Source organism: Heloderma suspectum, chromosome 9 (assembly GCF_057233095.1).
Source record: "Heloderma suspectum isolate Gila_16-S chromosome 9, 16-S_ref, whole genome shotgun sequence".
NCBI lineage: Eukaryota > Metazoa > Chordata > Lepidosauria > Squamata > Helodermatidae > Heloderma > Heloderma suspectum.
This window is the reverse complement of record NC_139466.1, coordinates 41,979,232-42,000,655: the sequence shown is the minus strand read 5'-3', so window position 1 is coordinate 42,000,655 and position 21,424 is coordinate 41,979,232. Positions and strand designations below refer to the sequence as shown.

Below are 21,424 nucleotides of genomic sequence, written 5' to 3'. Positions count from 1 at the left end.
ATTGGCTTTGTGACGTTTTACTATAGCGTGTAGTGCTTGAGCTGCGAAGTCCCTGCGAATCCTGCCTTCCTAGGTGGCCATAGGCAATTCATTCAGTGTCACCCCACTCCCAGTCTACACTATTAGGATACAAAGTGGGACCCAAAACAAAACATTGCAGTGTTTTTCAGTCCCCTAAGAGGGGAGCTTCTGTTCAGGATTCCAGCCAGCTGGAACAGGAGCCTTGAATTCCATTTCAGACCATGCATGGGGCAGGGTGAAATCTCAGAAGGGGTAAAATGACATTCTCAACTCATCCTCTGCCTTTTCCTGCTGTGCTACATAACAGTGCAGTGTTCAGGTTTGTAGGGGATATAGTTCTGGAGAATGGTCCATGGGGTCACGAAGAGTCGGAAACGACTGAAGAACAACAAATCCTCTTAAAGCATATAGTGAAGGAAGGAGTGATTTTAACTGTATAGCTTTCTTCTCCTTGCCCCCTTAATATCTCTTTCCAGGGGCTTAAGCAGGCTAATTCCCTTCCCTTCCTGCCCCATCTCCACTTTTCTTTGTTTCCCTTCTCGACTGATACTTCGATGGTCCTTATGTCTGAAAGCTCACAGGTTGTTTTCAGACTCTTTTGGTTTTAGATTCTTTGCACATTTTTTTTGCACATTTAATTTATAAACGTCTATGTATGATGGGAATCCCCTAAGAATGTAGGACCTATTACTTTATTTTTTTGGTGGCCCTGTTTTGCTTCCAAACTGATATGTGCTCAACCACTCATATTCAGTGGTGCTGGTCAGGTTTGTAATGTCTGAACTGGGCCAGTATTATATATTCTATGTTATTAAAATAGTAAAATTTGATAGGAAAAAATCCACATACTTCAGTTTTCCCTGTGATCTTGTCCTCACCACAGAAAAAAATACTTGTAAAGCAGCCTTGTGGACTAGTGGCCAGCAATCTGTCAACACGTTTGTACCTATGTGCCATTGGGTAGTGTACTTGGTAGATCTGCCAAACTGTTCTCCCAAGTGAAATTTCCTTTCAGCCAGAGTGGGTGGGAAAGTGGCTAACTGCAACACTGTCTTGGTTTGTAGGATGGTGTTGCTACTGTGCTTCAAACATTACTGTGAATTAATAAGGGATATGTTTTTTTTATATACATTCAAATTTGCCTTTATTTTCAGGTACCAGTAGATGGTGCCGTAGCCTGAGTTTATAAATAGGTATTGGGAAACATTAGTTCTGTGAACTTGCATGATTAATTTATTGGTGGTGTGTTAGAGAATTACTACAGAATGTTGTATTGTGTGTCTTGTGTCTTGACTCAAGCTGCCTTGAGTACCATTGTTATTGGCAGAAAGGCACAAAGCAAGTACTAAATATCCAGTAATCCTCTACTGTGCTCTCAAGAGACATTATGCATGTGGAATAGCTGTTCCACATGAACAACCGCTTGCAAGATCCCACCAAATAAGGGCAGTTCTGTGGCATTGAGCTACATGCAGATTGGCAGAGCAGATCTATTACTATATAGTTAGGGCCAGAAATATTGGAACAAGGATAACTGTTTTGGCAGTTGGCCTCTGTACACCACCGCATTGAAGTTGAAAGGAAACACACCCAGATGGGAGTGAAGTCAGGACTTTCAGCTGTAATTCAAGGAGTGTGACAAAAGTGGGGCACTAACTATTCAGGAAGGACAGCCAGTGGCATACACATACACCCATCGTTGGTGGCTCATAAGTAATGGAATGAATGGCTGACAAGCAAGCTGCATGGCCAGGTGTGGCCTGTTTCCTGGGTGCCCCATGACCAATCAAGCAGATAAAAGGCCTGGAGGTGGTTCTGAGTGTTACATTTGCATTTGGTAGCTGTTCACTGGAACTCCCAACATGAGGTTCAAGGAGGTGTCCAATGCGAGTGAAGGAGGCCATCATTAGGCTGAGGAAAAAACAAACCCATCAGAGAGATAGCAAAAACAGTGGGAGTGGCCAACACAACAGTTTGGAACATCCTGAAAAAGAAGAAACTAACTGGCAAGCTCAGCAACAGCAAAAGGCCTGGAAGACCACAGAAAACAACTAAATTGGATGACCACAGAATGCTGCTCATGGTGAAGAGGAATCCTTTCACAACATCTAGCCAGGTCAAGAACGCTCTTGAGGAGGTAGGCATGTCATTGTTAACATCTACAGTCAAGAGACGGCTTTATGAATGTAAATACAGAGGCTTCACAACAAGGTGCAAACCACTGGTAACGCTCAAGACCCGAAAGGCCAGATTAGCCTTTGCCAGTAAACACCTAAAAAAGCCTGCCCAGTTCTGGAATAAGATTCTTTGGACTGATGAAACCAAGATTAACTTGTACCCGAATGATGGGAAGAGAAAAGTATGGAGAAGGAAAGGAACAGCTCATGATCCAAAGCATACCACATCATCTGTCAAACATGGAGGCAGTGTTATGGCCTGGGCATGTATGGCTGCCAATGGAACTGGGTCTCTGGTGTTTATTGATGAGCTGACTGCTGATAAAAGCAGCAGGATGAATTCTGAAGTGTATAGGGCTGTACTTTCTGCTCAGATTCAGCCAAATGCTGACAAACTGATAGGACACCGCTTCATACTGCAGATGGATAATGACCCAAAACATACAGCAAAAGCTACCCAAGTGTTTCTGAAGGCAAAGAAGTGGGATGTTCTTCAATGGCCAAGTCAGTCACCTGATCTCAACCCAATAGAGCATGCTTCTCACTTACTGAAGACAAGACTGAAGTCAGAAAGACCCACAAACAAGCAGCAGCTGAAGGCAGCTGCAGTAAAGGCCTGGCAAAGCATCTCGAGGGAGGAACTCAGCATTTGGTCATGTCCATGGGTTCCAGACTTCAGGCAGCCATTGACTGCAAAGGATTTTCCTCCAGGTATTAAAGGCGATCCTTAAGTTTGAAATGATGTTGGTTTGTTCCATTACTTATGGATGTGTGTGTGTGTATGCCACTGGCTGTCCTTTCTGAATGGTTAGTGCCCCACTTTTGTTACACCCCTTGAATTATGGCTGAAAGTCCTGACTTCGCTCCCATCTGGGTGTGTTTCCTTTCAACTTCAATGCGGTGGTGTACAGAGGCCAACTGCCAAAACAGTTATCCTTGTTCCAATATTTCTGGCCCTGACCGTACATGCAGAAATAGACATAATAGCAATTCAGGGCAGATAGTTGGTCTGTCCTTTCCAGACTGGCTGTCTGCATCCACGTGCAGCAGTGATGCGTATTTGGACCTAAATTCTCACAAGAGAGTGCATAACCACATCAAAATGCTGTGTGTGCATTGCCCTTTCGTGTGTATGTATCACTGGGTCAAGCCAGGGGTCGCAGTTAAGCACTGTTACGTATTCGGGGGATGTCTGTGAAGCATATCTTCTTCGTACAGACAAGAAACAAGATTTAAAGTGGTGTTTGCTTTTTTTAAACCCAGGCCCTGATTTCGTTATATGTGATGAAGGACACATATTAAAAAATGAAGCTTCTGCTGTTTCTAAAGCTATGAATTCTATAAGATCCAGGAGGAGGATCATTCTTACAGGAACTCCATTGCAAAACAACCTCATAGAATGTAAGTACACTTTAATGGGGAGCCAAGCCCCGAACCTCTGTTTATATATGTCTGTGAATTCAGTAGAATTAAGTAAAATAGTTTTGTTAATATGGAAGAAGAGAATATGCATATATTCTTCTCCCCTTGTAAACCTCAAATGTATTCAGAATGTGCATTAATTGCTATAAGCCTGTGTAAACAATGTTGCCACGCTGAACAAATATACTTCAGATAGAATTCTGCTTGGATTTCCTTCATGCCTTTAACTGATACGACCTCAACTAAAACCTGTTCCCAGATTCGTCATACTCTACAAAACAGACTAAGGCTGCAATCTGGCGCCTTTGGGGAGTGAGGTGCAGAGCAGCTTCTATAGAACCCCAGTGTGCCTCTCCCTTCTGCTTCACTGTTTTTCTGAGCATGCTGCAACTCTGCCAGGTTGTTCTGCTTGCTCCCCTGTGCATAGCTTTGCTTCTGCTAGGAATAGCTTGCCCATCAGAGGGCTGGCTGTCAGGTTCCTTGACAGCAAGACACCAGAAGGCTTCACCTGGCTGCAAATTAGTGTGATTAAACTGCAGGATGATTGGAAGGGTTCCGCATTGGGCAGGGAGCTGCTGGTGTGGAGGAGCGTCTTTCCTGGGCTCTACAGGGGCTCTTGGAGCATTACTGCACATGCAAGGTACAAGATTGTGGCCTAACTGCCTGTTTGAACAAGTACTCACTTTATTTTTAAAATGTTGGCCCTGATCTTGCTTGCCAAATATTTATTTTATTTACAAGCTGCCTTTCTGGACCAAGCCTGCCCAAATAGAAAAGAACACAGTAGACACATGCTTGTCCATCTTAACCAAACGCTTTTCAAGGGATTATTCTGCTATAGAAAACGAAAGAGCTGAAGTTTAATTTGTGGTTCTTCAGATCACTGCATGGTTAACTTTATCAAGGAGAATTTGCTTGGATCAATTAAGGAGTTCCGAAATCGATTTATAAATCCAATCCAAAATGGTCAGTGTGCTGACTCTACCCTGGCAGATGTTAGAGTGATGAAAAAGCGTGCCCACATCTTGTATGAAATGTTGGCTGGATGTGTTCAGGTAGGTGGATTTTTTTATTTCTGTCATCTTGCAGTATGAGAGAAAATAATCCTTAACATCTGAACCTTAAATCCAAACAGCTTTTGTGTTCTGATAGGCTTTTTCTCTTGACTAAAGTTATAGTGTTTTCCCTAACAAGCAGTCCATTACTTCTGATTAACAAGAAGAGAGAGAAAAACTTTTAAAAGGTTTGATTTGCCCATGTCCATTTGATTATTTTTCTTTATTTTAAAATGTAAACCCTATCAACCATGGGCACTCAGGGTGGCCTGCAATTACTGGATAATAGCTATGGAAGATAATTTAAGGCAGAAGGTTTAATCTTTTTAGACTTATGACCCACACTTCACCCCGCCTATAACATGGGATCCTTTTAACCTTTTAACATTTTTCTTCTTTGTGTTTCTTCTTTCTCTCCCCCTCCCCTGCATTAAGCTGAAAATGGTGGTGACCCATCTGTACACCAGGTCCCTGAAGATCAGCAGCACCTGGCATGTCACCATGACAGCATTTGGACGTAATGCTAAAGTATGGTTTAGCGCGATGTGGGTGAAACTTGGGCTCTTCAGCACGGCCCCGAGCAGACTGGAGATTTTCCTTCAGTTTCAACTAACCTTAACATTTATGTCCAAACTTGGACAAAGTGTGGTTGGTCTTACCTACACTTTACTTGTAGAAACTTGTTACAATCTGCGGTTGTAGAACCGCAGATTGTGGTTTATGAAGATGGTTTATTTTAATAAACCATAATTAAAATTAACCACAGTTTAGGGTTTGGACATAATAGTAAACTGTGGTTAATTGAAAATGGAAGTGAAAAGTGCTGAGGTCGGGGAGTGTGCAAGTCATGAACGTGACGCTCATGAACGTGACGCTAAACTGTAATTTAGCACTACATCTGAATGAGGCCTCCGTCTCAGCCTAATCTACGTCACAGGCTTGTTATTAGGATACATATGGATACTTCCATGTACCCCCAAATCTCTGGAGGTAGGGCAGGATCGATATGACTGATAAATATTTTCATTCCTTAGTTTGTTTTGTGCAGCTTAGGTTTGAAGCTGACAAAGTTATTTAGGTAATTCTGTAATCTTACTGTTCCATAACAATACCCTGGCTACTTCTTTTAAATACAGAGGAAAGATTATACAGCATTAACAAAGTTCCTGCCACCAAAACATGAATATGTTCTAGCTGTTAGAATGACTCCTCTTCAGTGTAAACTGTATCAGTACTACTTGGATCATTTAACAGGTAAGGCACATATCATGATTCATCATCACTTGATGTTTGCTTTCGTTTAGCTCTGTTGAGTTCTTCAGCTCTGTGTGTTGACTTTAACTGGCCTGGAGGCTCATCACTGTAACAATCCTATTAGTCTATGCACTAGCCTTAAAAGTTTTAGACCCTGCATGTCAAATGGCTCTTTCTCTTGTATATTCTGGAGCTTCAGGTTAGCCCCTCCCTCTGGATGATAGGCAGGTTCCAATCAGTTTGATATTCTCTTGAGGGAGGGGGTACCAAGCATGGGCATCTGCAGGAAGTTTTCCAGGGGAGAGCAAAGCTGCAGTGCACAGCAGTTTGGTTGTAATATGTACGCATAACACGAATTGCTACAACACACCCATTCACTTTCCTTCTATGTGCGCTTTGTTGCTTAGCGTCACATTCCATGACACTTAGCAGAAGTTCTTGGGAACTGACCAGCACGAATGGAGAAGAGTGTTATGTTTAAGAAGCATCATGAACTCCAAGAAAACTTTATTTGCAGTGAGCAATAAAACCCCGCCCACACCTACGAACAAGAGGAAAACCCCCAAATGTACAAACACAGTACAGCTCTCTTAAGAATATCATACCAGATATTTTATGGCATCACTGCCCTTATTGTAACATTATGACTTCACATGACTTGCCTGAAATGATATCCTTTATCTTGGAAACAATGGTGAACGCTGTCTAGAGCAGTCTTCCCCAACCTGATGCCCTCCAGATGTTTTGGACTACAACACCCAGCATTCCTGACTATTGGCCATGCTGGCTGGGCTTGATGAGAGTTGAAGACAATCTGGAGGGCACCAGGTTGGGGAAGACGGCTCAAGAGAGTAGCAGTTAAGTCTGTGGGGGGTGTCTTTAGCAGTGGTAGAAGAAATGGGTATGTTTGATCAGGATTTAGGGTTCAAGAGGAGCCTGGATGACTCACTTTACTTTGACATTGTTATCAGCCACTTTTTACACCAGTTAACCATACAACTTTTGCATGGCTTGAATTTTGAGCTGCAGCAATGTTCTTTTGGAATTGCATATTTTTCTTGGAACTGTACATTTTGTGTATGGTTGCATATATTTAAAATCGACCTGATAGCATTAGAGAACAGGTCCACCATTTCTGGTAGTTCTGGTGACTGAGCAGTGACAAGGCTTGGGCACCATACCAAGATAGTTAGACCTGGTGTCTGAACAATGTCTTTCCACCCACAGCTGAAACTCTCAATTCTTTCTCTGATTTCTTCCATCCTTGTAATGGGCCTTGGGCCAATGGCCATTACGGGGTGAAGGGCATGGCTAATAGGGGGTGGTGGTGAGGGATGTTGACCTGCTCCACTTGGAGTTCACTCCTGACCCCTAGGCAAAGCAAAATAGATTCAGGTACTTTGCAACAGGGTTATTTATGACTAAAATACATGAGAACGCACTAACTTTTGAGGAGCTGTGTTGCACACTGTTTCAACTCCAAGGCCTGTACTAAGAGAGAGATTGGGAGAGGCTCCACTTGGGCCTCCTGCTAGAGCTAAATATGGCAGGTTCTCATAAAGCTATATACACACAAACACCCCCCCCCAGCCCTTAATAAATTGCCCTGCTGCTACAGTCAACTTCACAGCTCCATCTACATGTCTCTAAAATACCAACACACCATCTCTACGCTGTGGAGTTTTCAAACACTACTGTAACACCCCCCCCACCCTGCCTGTGGTGTAAAAATTGGAATAACAGAACGGGGCTGCTTTGCTGGACTGACGTAATTCACACTTTCTCAGTCACGCCCTGTCTCCTACAATATGGGCATAATAATGATGAGCACATTGTCAGGGCAATTTTTTTGACGTTCATAAACACAGGAAAAAAAATTATTAACAAGACCTGAGTTAGAAAGATCATGCACTCCTGTCTTTGCTGCTACCTTGTATGTTTTAATAGACATACTACTGCTCAAACTCAGCTACACTGAACTTCCTGGATTTCTGAATTGCTTTTTATAAGGGAAGACCCCCCAAAGGCTTAACGCACTGAGAAGGGTTAACACACCCAGAGAGTGGGTGTGTTAACCATTGCTGTGGCTTTATTCATTGGCTAAAATCATTGAAAGGCAGGAGCAGGGTAGTTTCTCACAAATTAATGGTCAGAATAGTGGCTGCATATTTTGCCTCATCGTTCTACAAGGGCTAGAGACTTGATTTTTTTTTAATGAAAGATGGGAATCTGGGAATTATGGTTCATTGGGCGGGACAACTCCACCCCCTTGCCCCTTCCTGCAGACGCCCATGCTACTAAGCCCTAGTGTCAGCTTAACAGGGTTAGGCAAGCTCAGCAGTATTTCCTTCCTTTAAGGAAACTTTTTAGTTTGGGGGTGTGGGGGGGCATGGCTTTTCTTTTTTTTTTAGTTCCCCCTGATGTTTTTCCCACCCCAAAAGTCTCAGGACTCAATTAGGACTCTGGGGGTTAGGGCAATCTTCTGCTTTTTTTTATCATGGAGAAGGGCAGCTTTCCCCCAAAAAAGTTATGTGCCTTGAAGTTACGGGACAGCAGCCCCTACCCAACAATCTGATTGATACAGTGCCTGAAAGAGCCAGTGTGGCCTCCCTCAGGGACCTCCTAGACTACTCATGGTTCCTTTGGTGAAGTCATGATCCCTTGCAATAAAAAGGTTGAGGTGGCCCTGTGCAGTGGATTGGAGGAATTGACCACTGTCTTCAGGGCAACTATTACAAATGCCACACTTGTCAGGGCCGTCTATCTCTGGTCAGAGGAACTGATGGGGTACAAGGGGCCTCAAAGGGCTTTGAGATGGGCTTTGGAAGATAGCTCTCTCCGTGGCCCTGTTAGCTTGATTCTTCTTTGGATGCTATCCACCTGGGATCACGTGCTGTGACCACCAACCTGTTTGCCAGGAGGAAACTGCGGCTCAGGACATAGGAAGTCAACTCAAGTTCACAGGCCAGGCTGGTTGCTTATGCCTTTACAGGTTCTAAGCTCTTTGGCGAGTCTCTCTGCACGTTTGAGACCAAGGACAAGCAAAAAGCCTTACTTACCTACAAGAAGGCAGAGTGGAAGCTCAGATAGCAGCCAACCTTTTGCATTTCTTCCTGCCAACACAATCCCCAAGCTTCAGGAAGCTATAAGTTAAAATGGTTTTGTCCCAGAAGTTTGTCCCAGGATGTTTGTCTCAACATCCTTGTCCAACCTCTCTACCCGCTCCAATTTCAACAACGGTGCAAAAAAGTTACCCATAGCCTGATGCCAGTCACCCATGCCAGAGGATAGGGGACAGTCTCCTAGAGTTTGCACGGGTTTGGGCTGAGACTACATCAGATGTATGTGCCTTGAATATGGGCTAGAGCTTTCAAGGAGGCCAAGGGACAAGTTCATTTTATCCCCAGTGTCCACAAATTCCTTACAAATTCCTCCTGTGCATGCAGTTCCAGATTGAGACACTCCGATCCATCACGGAGGTGCTGAGAGAACAGGACTTGCTGTGTCTTTTGACTTTTCAGAAACTTGTCTCCACGTCCCCCATCAGGCCCTACCACTAGCAGTCCCTGAGGTTTGCATGCCAGCGGAGGCACATCCAGTCCTGAGCCAGTATTGGGGCCAAGATCAGTTTGGCCTGACCTTGGCCCCAAGGGTGTTTACAAAGATCTGGATGACATCCTCATCCGTTCACTTTCTAGGGAGAAAAAGTTGGAAGATCTTTGGACCACAGCAGAGTGCCTGATAGCTCATGGCTTTGTGATGAATGCAGAGAAGAGCTCCCTCACTTCATCTCAGTCTCTGGAACATCTTGGGGGTGGGGTCTTCCTGGACATTTGGACGTTTCAGGATGTTCGTGAGGAAGGAAAGGCATTTTCCTGGACATTTGGCAGTCCTGGATGCTCCAGGGGTTGATCTGCAGGCTCTAGCTCACCTAATTGGTCTCTTGGTGTCCGGCCAAGACCTTGTGTTCTGGGCATGCTTTCATTGTAGGGAGGCTGCTCCTCCCCTTCCAGGAGTTGTCAGTGATATAGCAGGCTATATCACCTCAGGTAGACAATTCCATTGAACCTCTGCACTTCCTGGTCTTGTTGGCTTGCCCCTGTCCCTGAGGGTCATTCTGGCAGCCCCAGCCAAAACAGTGGTCACAACTGATGCCACTAAACTGGGATGAGGGGCCCACTTGGGGGTTGGGGTGATGAAGGCCCTGTGGTCATCATCATCATCATTTAATTTATATGCTGCTTTTCCACAAAAAGTGCCCAAAGTGACTTGCAAAACAGCAATACAACAACAAAAAAGCTTGCCAATACATCATTATAATAAGACCTCATTACAGTCATAAACAACTCATTTCACTGATACTAACATAATATTTCAGATTAATTACAAAATAGGCAAAAGCAAACATTGCAACACAATATCAATGATCTTCCAGTAGTGTGTAAACCAGAGCCCGATAAACTAAATCTTTCCTATGCATTAAGGCATTAATAAACACTATGAACTGCAACAGCTATGCCAGGAAAACGTAGTTCAGAAAATAGCAGCCAGATTTCTTGCAGCCTACAGCACCTGATCTCTCCCATGCGCCACACTTTCATGCTGGTGAAGTTCTCAAGGCTCCAACAGAGACCAGGGTGGTGGTGTTTAGTCTCTTCCCCTGTGCTCTGGATGTTTCTGCTTCTCCTTGCCTCAGGAAACACCGCTGAAGATCATACTTTTGGAACTCAGGGCCATAACGCTGAGGCACTTTGCAGATGAGATCAAAGGGCATCATGTTCTCATAAAAACAGACAAAAGTCTATGTGAACAAGAGGGCACAGGGTTAGGAGGCTAAATAGAGAGGCCAGCAAGATTCTATTGTGCCCAAGAGGCACCTTCTCTTGGTCTTGAGGGTGCATTTGGCGGGAACAAGCAAACTGATCATGGATTGGCAAGCAGGGAGACATTGCAGGACTTGTAATGGAAACTCCACCTGGGGGCAGATCTCAAAGTGCTTTGGCCTCGCTGTAATAGACCTATTCACAACTCCCAGGAATGGTGGTGCCTTTAATGTCAAAGCATTCCTGCCCAGAGGCAACAGCCACTAATGCCTTAAGAAGCCCATGGCCCTGGTATGATGGACACTTCCCCCAACTTTTGTAGATTCTCTTGAGTCCTTCAAACAGTTTGGCAATTATCAGCAGAGGTGATTCTGCTAGCTCCTCATTGGCCCAGCCATTCATGATTCCCAGACTTACTTAATCTGTCAGTAGAGAGGAGTTGGAAGCTCCCTGGTTGCAGATATCTATTAGCTCAGTGGCCCATAGTACATTCCCTTCCAGAGATGTTCTGTCTGACTACCTGGAGATTGAGTGGCAGTGGCTTGGTGTCTGGGCTACTTAGAGGAGGTGTTGAATGCTCTCATCATCCAGAAGGAGTTTCGCTGATACAGTGTATTAAGAGTATGTTGGAGAAAATACATCTCATGGTGCCAGTCTTCAGGAGAGAATTCCTTCAGGCTGGTCTTATCAAAGAGCTCAGCTCCAATACGCTTAGGTGCCAAGTCACTGCTTTGAACAGTGTGCTTGGTGTGGGAGGAAAAGATCATTTGCCAGCCACTTCCAGGTTAAGAAGTTCCTCAGAGTGGGGGCAGCTCTCATTAATCTGCCTGCTGTCTACAGATTTCCAGTATGGATCCTGAATTGGGTGCTCGGGGTCCTGATGGTTCTTCCCTTTAAGCGCCTGGCCTCATCATCTTTCACGATGCTCACCATTAAGATGGGAATTTTGGTGGCTGTCACCTCAGCCAGAAGGGTGTCAGAGCTGGGGGCTCTGTCATATGATCCTCAGCTCTACATTTTTTACTAAGACATGGTGGTTCTCTAAATGGGTCCCTCTGCTGGTGATTAATTTTTAGGAATGCAAGTGGAAGAAAACATGAATCAGCCATGTGAATAATCTGACCTCTGTTAGAAGAGGTGTTGCATCTATGGAATAAGGTGTATGTATTTGTGTGTGTAGCGGTGGGTTGGAAGTGTACAACAGCAAAGATTGTTTGGCTAACTTATTTCAAGTATGAATATTTTAGCTTAACTTCTAAACTCTGTTGTCAGGTGTCGGCAACAGCAGTGAAGGTGGAAGAGGGAAAGCTGGAGCTAAACTTTTCCAGGATTTCCAGATGTTAAGCAGAATTTGGACTCATCCTTGGTGCTTGCAGCTGGACTATATTAGCAAAGAAAATAAGGTAAATCACATCTGTCTGCCTTTGTCTCTCTAGTGAAAGCTCTTCAGTGAGACATGCCAAGTCCTAGAGAGTTCACTGAATTAATGGAAATTTCTTTTGCTGTATGATAGCTTTTTCTGGATATTTAATTCTGGTTGTTACCATTTTTTTCTGGGTATTTTGTCACTACTAAAATGTTCTTACTGGCCCTGGCATTGTTCAGATGAATGAACAAATGTTCTAAAGGCTTAAGCAAGGATGGCTAAATGTTAATAAAATTCCTCTTGTAAAAATGTCCACTTTGTTTTTCAGGGGTATTTTGATGAAGACAGTCTCGATGAGTTCATAGCATCAGATTCTGATGAAACATCAATGAGCTTAAGCTCGGAAGAATGTACTAAGTAAGTTGAGGTGTTCCACACAAATGGTGAACATATTAACTCAGAATTGATGGAATTTGAGTGTGTTGTGCAATTACAATAAAAGTAATAATGCACCGCTGTTTAATAATTAGCATTAAATGTTATCTTTATAGGAAGAAAAAAACCAAGGGTAAAAAATCAAAGAAAGACAGTAGCTCCAGTGAAAGTGGAAGTGATAATGATGTTGAAGTGATTAAAGTCTGGAATTCAAGATCTCGTGGAGGTGGAGAAGGAAATGTAGAAGAACCAGCAAACAATCCTCCAGTCATTATAAAGACAGAAGAAGGTAACAAGGAATGCTTTAGCTAATTCTGAATGCTTAAGAAGACCATGGAGGCAATTTACCCATACACAATTGCGGGGTTCCAGGAAAGAGGTGATGTTGGGTATCATAGTAGGAAGATCACTTAAAACATCAGCTGAGTGTGCTGCAGCAATCAGATGGACAAGTTCAGTCTTAGGAATTATTTGGAAAAGTGCTGGTAAATAGAGCAGGAAATATCAAAATTGCATAATAATTCAATGACCTTGACCACATTTTGGAACACTGCATGCCATTCTGGACTTCCAGTCTCATAAAGAATGTGGTAAAGTTGAAGAACAAGCAACAAAGAGAAAGGAAAACTATCACACTGGATCCTCTTTGTTGAGAAGAAAGATGACAGACAAGTTTACAAATAATTCTGTAGTGGGCAGCAAGGGCGTCGTTAGGGGAGGGCCCACCTGGCCCGGGTCTTTTGAGCTGTGCCCTGGATCTTTTGAGCTGTCCTAATTGCCTTTTTTCTTTTTTACATTTTCCCATTGACTTGCATTGGAAAACAAAAATGGCCATATCTTTTTTAGTTTGTACGATAAGTACATGAAACTTGGAGGCTTCCTAGCCCCCATGGAACTGATTGAATCTGCCAAAATTCAGACAGTTAGATCCTGTAGTTTTTTTGCTAGTCACAGGTAGAATTTGCTATTTTCAAGAAAATCTGTCAAAGCAAAGAGCTATATTTTTTTTGTGCTTCCACAAACATGCATGGAATTTTGGGACCTGCAAGCTCCCATAGAGATGACTGAGCCTGCCAAATTTCAGATGGGCCTAGTGGTTTTTGTGCTAGCCACAGGTAAAATTTGCTTTTTCCAAGAAAATGTGTCAGAGCAAAGAGCAATAATACCTTTGTTCTTCCTCATAAGTGTATGGAATTTGGAAAGTTGGCAGCCCCCGTGGAGCTGATGGAACCTGCCAAATTTCAGGCAGTTATATCCAGTGACTTTTGCTCTAGTCACAGGTAAAGTTTGCTGTTTTCAAGAAAATGTGAATAGAAAATTTCAAGAAATGTGTCAAAGAGCTATATTTTTTGTGTGCTTCCATATATGGGCATGGAATTTGGGGACCTGGAAGCCCGTATAGAGCTGACTGAGCCTGCCAAAGTTCAGACAGTTAGGTCTAGTGGCTTTTGCGCTAGCCATGCGTAAAGTTTCCTTTTCTCAAAGTCTAAAACAAAAAGTAAAAACTGTCAAGTCACCCAGGGGATTAGAGATCCTAATCAGAAGGTGTTTAAGGTGACCATTAGGAGGTCACTATCCCTAATCGCTGGTGGGGGGTTTTCTGAGGTGCAAAAACCTCTGTCCCTCTACTTTTCTGCTCTTACATGCCCACTGTTGTGAGCTTGCTTGCAATTAAATTTTGAAGAGGGAGAAGTAAGGGAAGAAAGAGCTGCATGTGAAATACTAGTATTTCACACAGCATCAGATTTTGCTGCCCCGAACTGGAACCTTTGGCTTCTGCAGAAGTTTAGTAGCTTCAGTACAGCAAAGGATCCAATCAGCCTCCACAAACTTCTTTCTCCCCCTCCACTTTAATGTATCCCAGTCCTAGCTGTGGGACTCAATCCCAAAGGGAGGGTTAGGACTATGTGGCGTCATGATCAAGAAATTGCTGGGGCTTTTAAATAGGTTCTACAGTTTTAAAAAAGCTAGAAAAAGCCCTCAGCCACCTCACCTCATAAAGTTCATTTAAATACGTGCAATCCCTACAAACCCTCCACAGCCTCCTAAATTCCTCTGAAATACTACCTCTCTGAAAGGAGCCACTTGGTTTAGGGAATTCTTTCTCTCCCCCCACCCCCGCACACATTTCCATTCACCATTCTTCTTTTCTTCTTCCCTCCCCTATCCTGTTCTTTCTTTCTCTTCTTTATTCCATGCAGAGCATATCTTGGGGAATTCTTAAAGAGAATTCTCTTCAGTGGGCAAGAGAAGTTCTGAACTGTATTTGACTTTATACAAACAGACAAGAGGGTTGGTTTTTCTCCTCACTCAAGCCTTTGAGAAAAGTGGGTTCATGTGGTTGCAGAGAAACAAATCTGGGGCCGTTTTGTTTGTCAGTTGCCATTATCCAGCAATAGGAAGGGCTGTAGCTCAGTGGGAGAGCACATGCTTGGTATGCTGAAAGCCCCATGTTCAATCCCCAGCATCTCCAGGTAGGGCGAGGAAAGAACCCTGCCTGAAACCTGGAGAGCCGCTGCTGCCAGTCAGTGTCAACAGTACTGGGCTAGATGGACCCAGGGTCCGACTCAGTACAAGGCAGCTTCCTGTGTTCCTCTGAACAGAAAGCTTTAAAAAAAACAGGAGCTTTTGGTTTGTTTTTTAAGTGGAGGGGAGATAAATATTGCTAATTTATGCAATCCTATGTATGCTTACTGAGAAGTCCCATTATGTTTAATGAGGCTTACCCTCAGGAAAGTGTGCATAGGATTCCAGCACAAGTTACTTTTGCAGGGAGGTTTGCACCTTGATATTCTGCATGTTTACTCAGAAATAAGTCCTGAGTTATGAGCATGGTACTGCAGGCTTAATACAGTGCCTATCCAATTCTTTCTAATGAATTGACTACCCTTTCAGCTCAGTCCTATGCATGTTTTGTCATTTGTGGGAAAAATTCATTTTTTTTGCATGAATTCTAGCTTCAGTGGTGAGGGAAAGGCACTTAGTGCATGCTCAGAGTTTCTCCATAACTGAGCCCTAGTTTTGAAACCAGACTCATTGGCTGAATCCTGGTGAAGTCTTGGCACAAATGAAGTTATGGGGAGGAAGATACAATGAGAGCTTGTGCATAGAGAGGACTTGCACAAAACAAGACATCGGTTTTTATGAAAAGTTGCTGGAGGATGGTAGGATGAGGAGGGATGGTTGCATGGAGGGGAATAGAATTGGTAGGGGGAGAATGCAAGTGCTCAGTGGTGAAAGAAGAACATTCTGCACATGCTCAGAGGCAATCTCTATTTAAGAACATAAAAAGAGCTATGCTGCATCAGACCAAGGTTCATCTAGTCCAGCATTCTGTTCACACAGTGGCCAACCAGATGCCCATTGGAAACCCACAAACAGGACATGAGTGCAGTAGCACTTCTCCACCCACGTTCCCCTGCTGCTAACATTGGTGAAATGTAAATAACTTCTAGTAATTCTAAATTAGAATGCATGTATATCCTTCAGAAACTTTGCAGGTTTCTTGCCTGGGGGACACCTCTAATGACCTGTGCATTTTCATACAAATTTACCCAAAAACTATTGGGGAGGGGGTGAAGGGAAGGGAAAGCAAATCTCTCCCTCCCCCAAACTGGAGAACTCCCCTTCCACATAAGCTGCTGGACCTATCCTTCTGAAACTTTGCTGGTTTCTTACTTAGGGACAACTGTAGGCTGTCTATAACTTTCAGAACAACGGTCCACAAGGAACATAGGGAGATAAGTATGTCCTCTTTTGGAGACCTCAAAATGTCAAGGCCACCCTTGCACAAAAACACTTGTGGCTATCATTCTGAAATTTGGCAGACATGATCTCCTCTGATGGGGCAATGAATCCTGACATTTGTATCCAATTCTTCCACGGAATTAAAATGTTATTGGCACTTCCCTTTAAAAGAAAATCAAAATATAAACCCTGCACCTATTTTTCTGATATTGGGCAGGTGTAATCCTCTTCTAGGGGGCTACTATGCCTGAAATTATCATCCAGTTCTGACCAAGAGAAAAAAGTTACAGGGTGTTTGTTTTCTAATTTTCCATGGTAGTCAACAGGAAGCATAAAGACTCATTTTTCTAAACCTTGACTCAGGTTTGGTGCTGAGCTGAAGTGGTCTGACTACAAATTGGCCCGAGCAGAAGTGGGATGTTTTCCAAAATGCTGAATCGGGGTCTGAGTTGAAGTGGGGTGGGGGTCAGTGCACACTTATGTATGTATGTATGTATGTAATCTATACACACACGCAAGCACATGGCATGCACGCACGCACGCATGCACACGCACATATTAAACGTGCACTTAGACTCGTGTGTGTGTGTGCGCGTGCGCGCAAATTTATGTTATGGGCCTGTGCTCCGGATCTTTTAAGACCCTAACAACGCCCCTGGTGGGCGGGCACCCACCCTCCACTCCACCCCTCTTACTATGTGGTTGGGGCAGATCTGTGTTTAAAAAATGCAGATCTGCCATCTTCATCTCTAGCTTGGCCCTGAAGCTGGGAGCGTGTCAGACGTGGGACATACCTCTGAGTGTGCATGTTTAAGATCGGGCTGCCAGTCAGAGAAAGGTTTTGCAGGAACAAGTGCTAGGGGTTGGGGGGATAAAAATGGTGGAACAGAATTCTGATTTAAACATGGCTGAGAAGCTTAAACCTCTCACTCTGATCTGTTTCCTCTGTGTTATCCAGTTCCTTACTGCAAGCTAAAGATATTAACTCACCCCTGTTGCATTCCATACTGTCCAGTCCTTTTCCCACAAAAACAGTATGCAAAGAGATAATCCTTTTTTTAAAGTGTATTATTGCACTGTGATGGGGGTATTGGTTTAAATATTTATGACTTCCTTGATGGATATCCCCTCAGCAAGTTTGCTTTACATGTGGTTTTAGCATGTCAGTGTGTTGAACTACCTGTAAGGTATTGCAAGGAAAGAATCCCATGGAAATAGCCGGTGCAATGAATAGCAAGATCAAAGAGGAAGAAGGCTTTTTCTATATTTACAATAAATCAGTGTGTTTATAACACACTAATGAAGTGGAGATTAAAGGCACAGACTTAGAACACTGACTAAAGAATGTAGGTAACATAAATAAAGACAACTCTGGAGTCCAGTACCAAGTTGTAAGGCTGTGGATGGATTTGTGTATGTGTTGGAAGTCACTACAATGAAAGGAATGCAGATATCTAATGTAAATCTGTTTATTACGGTCCATGACCAGACTGGCAGATACCTCATGGACCTTATGGATTCTCCAGAACAATTTCAGCTCAGATCTAAAGTTCTGCATCAGAATACTTTAAGAGTACAAAGAATCATGCAACTAAACTCAGTGTGCATCCACTGAATATTTTGCCTTAAAAAAGAAAAGAAAAAGACCCCACCACCAGTTGATAGTTGAGGGAGGAAAGGGGGAAAACAAACATCCATCACACTGGGCAGGCCATAGTCCTTGGGTTCATTGAAAAGAATTCTCTTAATTGTGACCATTCTTGGTGCCTTTTTTTTTTTTTTTTTAAAGAATCGTGGTGTGTTAATTATGCTGTTTTCTAGCACTATGAAATCCCAGCTTCCAGAAATACCATGACAGCTCTTGAACGATTAATGCATATATTGATATAATTTTCTTAGGCCACTTCATCTGTACATCATACAATTGGCAGCCATTTTTAGAATCTTAGAAATCAATATTTAAGGATTCAGAGTAGTGGCAAACCATGTAAAACCTGATAGCCTATGAGACAAGTACAGTCAATGAGATGGCTTCAAATGACTCTTATAACCTTCATATACCACTCTGCATTAAAATAAATAGCTGTGTGTGTTTCATTGTAAGGGATTTGTATTTGACAGCTCATGTCTTCCAGGGTTTTTTAGACTAGTGCAGGAGTATGTGATTTGTTTGTCTCAGAATATTGGAAGTAATTGCATGTAAGGAAAGGTAAACTCTTTTCTAAGTATTGCTCTATAAGTATTTAGACCGCTCAAGCATATCCAGGTTATATGTTATTGGGAATACTCCCTTCTTTTGAAGAGTTATAGGCGCTTATTAGAACTTAAGTTTCAAGTCTCTTAAACTACTAAGCTTTCAAAGTAAATGCATCTGGGTAACCTAGCCAAATACTGCTTGAATTATATTGGCAAACATTATATGCTTGGGAGTTATTCCATAATTTAAAATTTAATACCAGCACTGTAGCTAAGAAATTCCTTTTTATTTACAAATGCACTTATTACAGTTTAGAGTTTGGTTACCAGTTTAATTTTTCTAAATATATTTCACTGCAATCCTATATCCACTTAACTAGGAGTAAGCCCGCCCCGTTGAATTCCGTGGGACTTTTGAGTAGGCACGAATAGGATTGCACTGTTGATTTATTAATAAATGTGTGCTCTACTCCTCAAATAAAAGTTTCACAGGAAGCTTGCAGAACACATATCAATAGAACATAAATATAAATCCTGGAAAAGCAAAGGTAGCCTTGCTAGCCATAAGAAAAATGCTAAAATCCATATTAAGGCAATACCTTTATTAAACCAACTTAAAATCACAAAACCACATACAAACTTTTGTGTTCTCCAGTACACTTTATCAGGAAGATGGCAAAGGGGGCAGGGTGTGGGGGAAGTGGCTGATCAAGCCATTTTTTGTGTCATTTGGAGAATACCAAATTTAGCTGTTCAGCCGCAGGATCCTACACTGGAGAAAGGTTTCATGCCACCTGACGCTGGGATTTCATTTTCTTAGGGCTGTTCCCTCACAGCTAGTGGGAACCTTGTGTTTTACCTAAGGATGGAGACAACTTCAAGTAACAGCTTTATTTTTTTTTAAATGGAGGATCAACCATTGTTTGTTTGTTTGTTTGTTTTATCCCAGCAGCTCTTAGAAGAGTCCTAGGTGCAGCCTGAAACCCTCTCAGCTCCTGATAGAGCCTGATTTGGATGTCCGCAGCATCCTCTCTCATTCCATCTTAAAATTGCAATGGAATACAGATGCCACGGCTTGAACATTAGTGCCCCCCCCCCGAGAACTCAAAAGCTTGCATACTGTTTTGTGACCATGAGTTGGCCTAATAAAGGTATTGCCCTAATACAGATTATAAAATGCAGAACACACAGTATCATAACATATGTTAAAAGCACCAGGTAAGGGATGCATGTACCAGAAATAAGCTTCACTTGTTCAAGGACTGTATCTGCATCCTCAGGCCTCAGAAACAAATTCATCCAGTGTAGACTGATTTATTAGAATAGTGGCATCCACATTATGGCAGATATCAGCAATTTTATCCTCAAAATGCTTGGCAAGCACAGACCCAGCTTGCATGCAATGAACAACCCATAGTCTGTTTCTTGTGGGTTGTTTGGCCCATGCAAGAGTGAGCAAGCGTGCTGGCTCCTGCCTGCTTGCCCGCTTCCGCTTCCCAGGGCGTACCTGGGTTGTTGTCCATGATGTGTAAGCACAGAATTCTCAGTTGCTGAGGAAGAAACAACCCATGGTTTTTCTTAAATCCTGGATAGTCTGCCCCTCAACTCTGGGTTCCCAAGTCACGGAGAACAACCCAGGGATCACAGAATCATAAAATCATAGAATAGTAGGGTTGGAAGGCCATCGAGTCCAACTATCCCGCCCAATCTTGTGTCATCTGCAAATTTGATCAGCATTCCCTGACCTCCTCCTCCAAGTCATTAATAAAAATGTTGAAGAGCACTGGGCCCAGGACTGAGCCCTGCGGTACCCCACTCGTTACCTCTCCCCAGTTTGAGAAGATCCCATTGATAAGCACTCTTTGAGTCCGATTCTGTAGCCAACTATGGATCCACTGGATCGTTGTTTCATCTAGCCCACTTTGAGCTAGTTTGCTCATCAGGATATCATGGGGCACTTTGTCGAAAGCTTTGCTGAAGTCGAGGTATATGATGTCTACAGCATTCCCACGGTCTACAAGGGAGGTGACTTGATCAAAAAATGAGATCAGATTTGTTTGGCAGGACTTGTTTTTGACAAATCCATGTTGGCTTCGAGTCATCACTGCATTGTTTTCAAGGTGCTTCCAGATGGATTCCTTTATAATCTGCTCCAGAATTTTCCCAGGGATTGCTGTCAGACTGACTGTTCTGTAGTTCCCAGGTTCCTCCTTTTTACCCTTTTTGAAGATAGGGACAACGTTAGCCCTCCTCCAGTCATCTGGCACTTCCCCCGTCCTCCATGATTTCTCAAAGAGAATAGACAGCGGTTCTGAGAGTTCTTCTGCCAGTTCCTTTATTACTCTAGGATGCAGTTCATCCGGCCCTGGAGATTTGAACTCATTCAAAGTAATGAGGTGTTCCTTGACCATATGCCTATCAATCTCAAGCTGCAATCCTGCCCCTTCAGCCTGTACTTTGCCTTTGCCAGGGGGGTCATAGACCCTCTGTTGGCAGAAGACTGAGCCAAAGTAGGAATTGAGCACCTCTGTCTTTTCTTTGTCATCTGTTATCGTTTTGCCATCCTTATTTAATAGCTGAACCACCATTTCTTTCTTCTGCCTTTTACTATGCACGTAGCTGAAGAAAGCCTTTTTGTTGTTTTTAGCATCCCTTGCTAACCTCAGCTCATTCTCAGCTTTAGCCTTCCTGACGCCATCCCTGCAATTCTGTGCTATCTGCCTGTGCTCTTCCTTTGTTACTTGGCCTTCTTTCCACTTCCTATATGTGTCCTTTTTTGTTTTCAGGTCATCCCTAAGCTTTTTGTGAAGCCACATTGGCTTCTTCAGTTGTCTTCCACCTTTTCTTCTTGTTGGAATTGTTTGTGATTGTGCCTTGAGAATTTCCTTTTTTAAAAGCTTCCACCCATCTTGGACTCCTTTTCTTGTT

General features: G+C 43.1%; 1 protein-coding gene across 8 annotated transcripts in view; it reads left to right on the top strand.

Annotated features, from left to right (window-relative positions):
- The window catches only part of ATRX (ATRX chromatin remodeler), a 137,148-nt gene that overhangs the window by 75,132 nt on the left and 40,592 nt on the right, over positions 1-21,424 (top strand). For all 8 annotated transcript variants that reach the window (XR_014784880.1, XM_084814220.1, XM_084814216.1 and 5 more), the window contains 6 exons: positions 3,462-3,599; positions 4,500-4,675; positions 5,812-5,929; positions 12,025-12,155; positions 12,447-12,535; positions 12,670-12,842. Coding sequence is in view for 7 of the 8 variants with exons in the window: in XM_084814220.1 (XP_084670346.1) it covers positions 3,462-3,599; positions 4,500-4,675; positions 5,812-5,929; positions 12,025-12,155; positions 12,447-12,535; positions 12,670-12,842 (825 nt within the window). In the remaining variant the exon portion in view is untranslated. The remainder of the gene's footprint in view (positions 1-3,461; positions 3,600-4,499; positions 4,676-5,811; positions 5,930-12,024; positions 12,156-12,446; positions 12,536-12,669; positions 12,843-21,424) is intronic.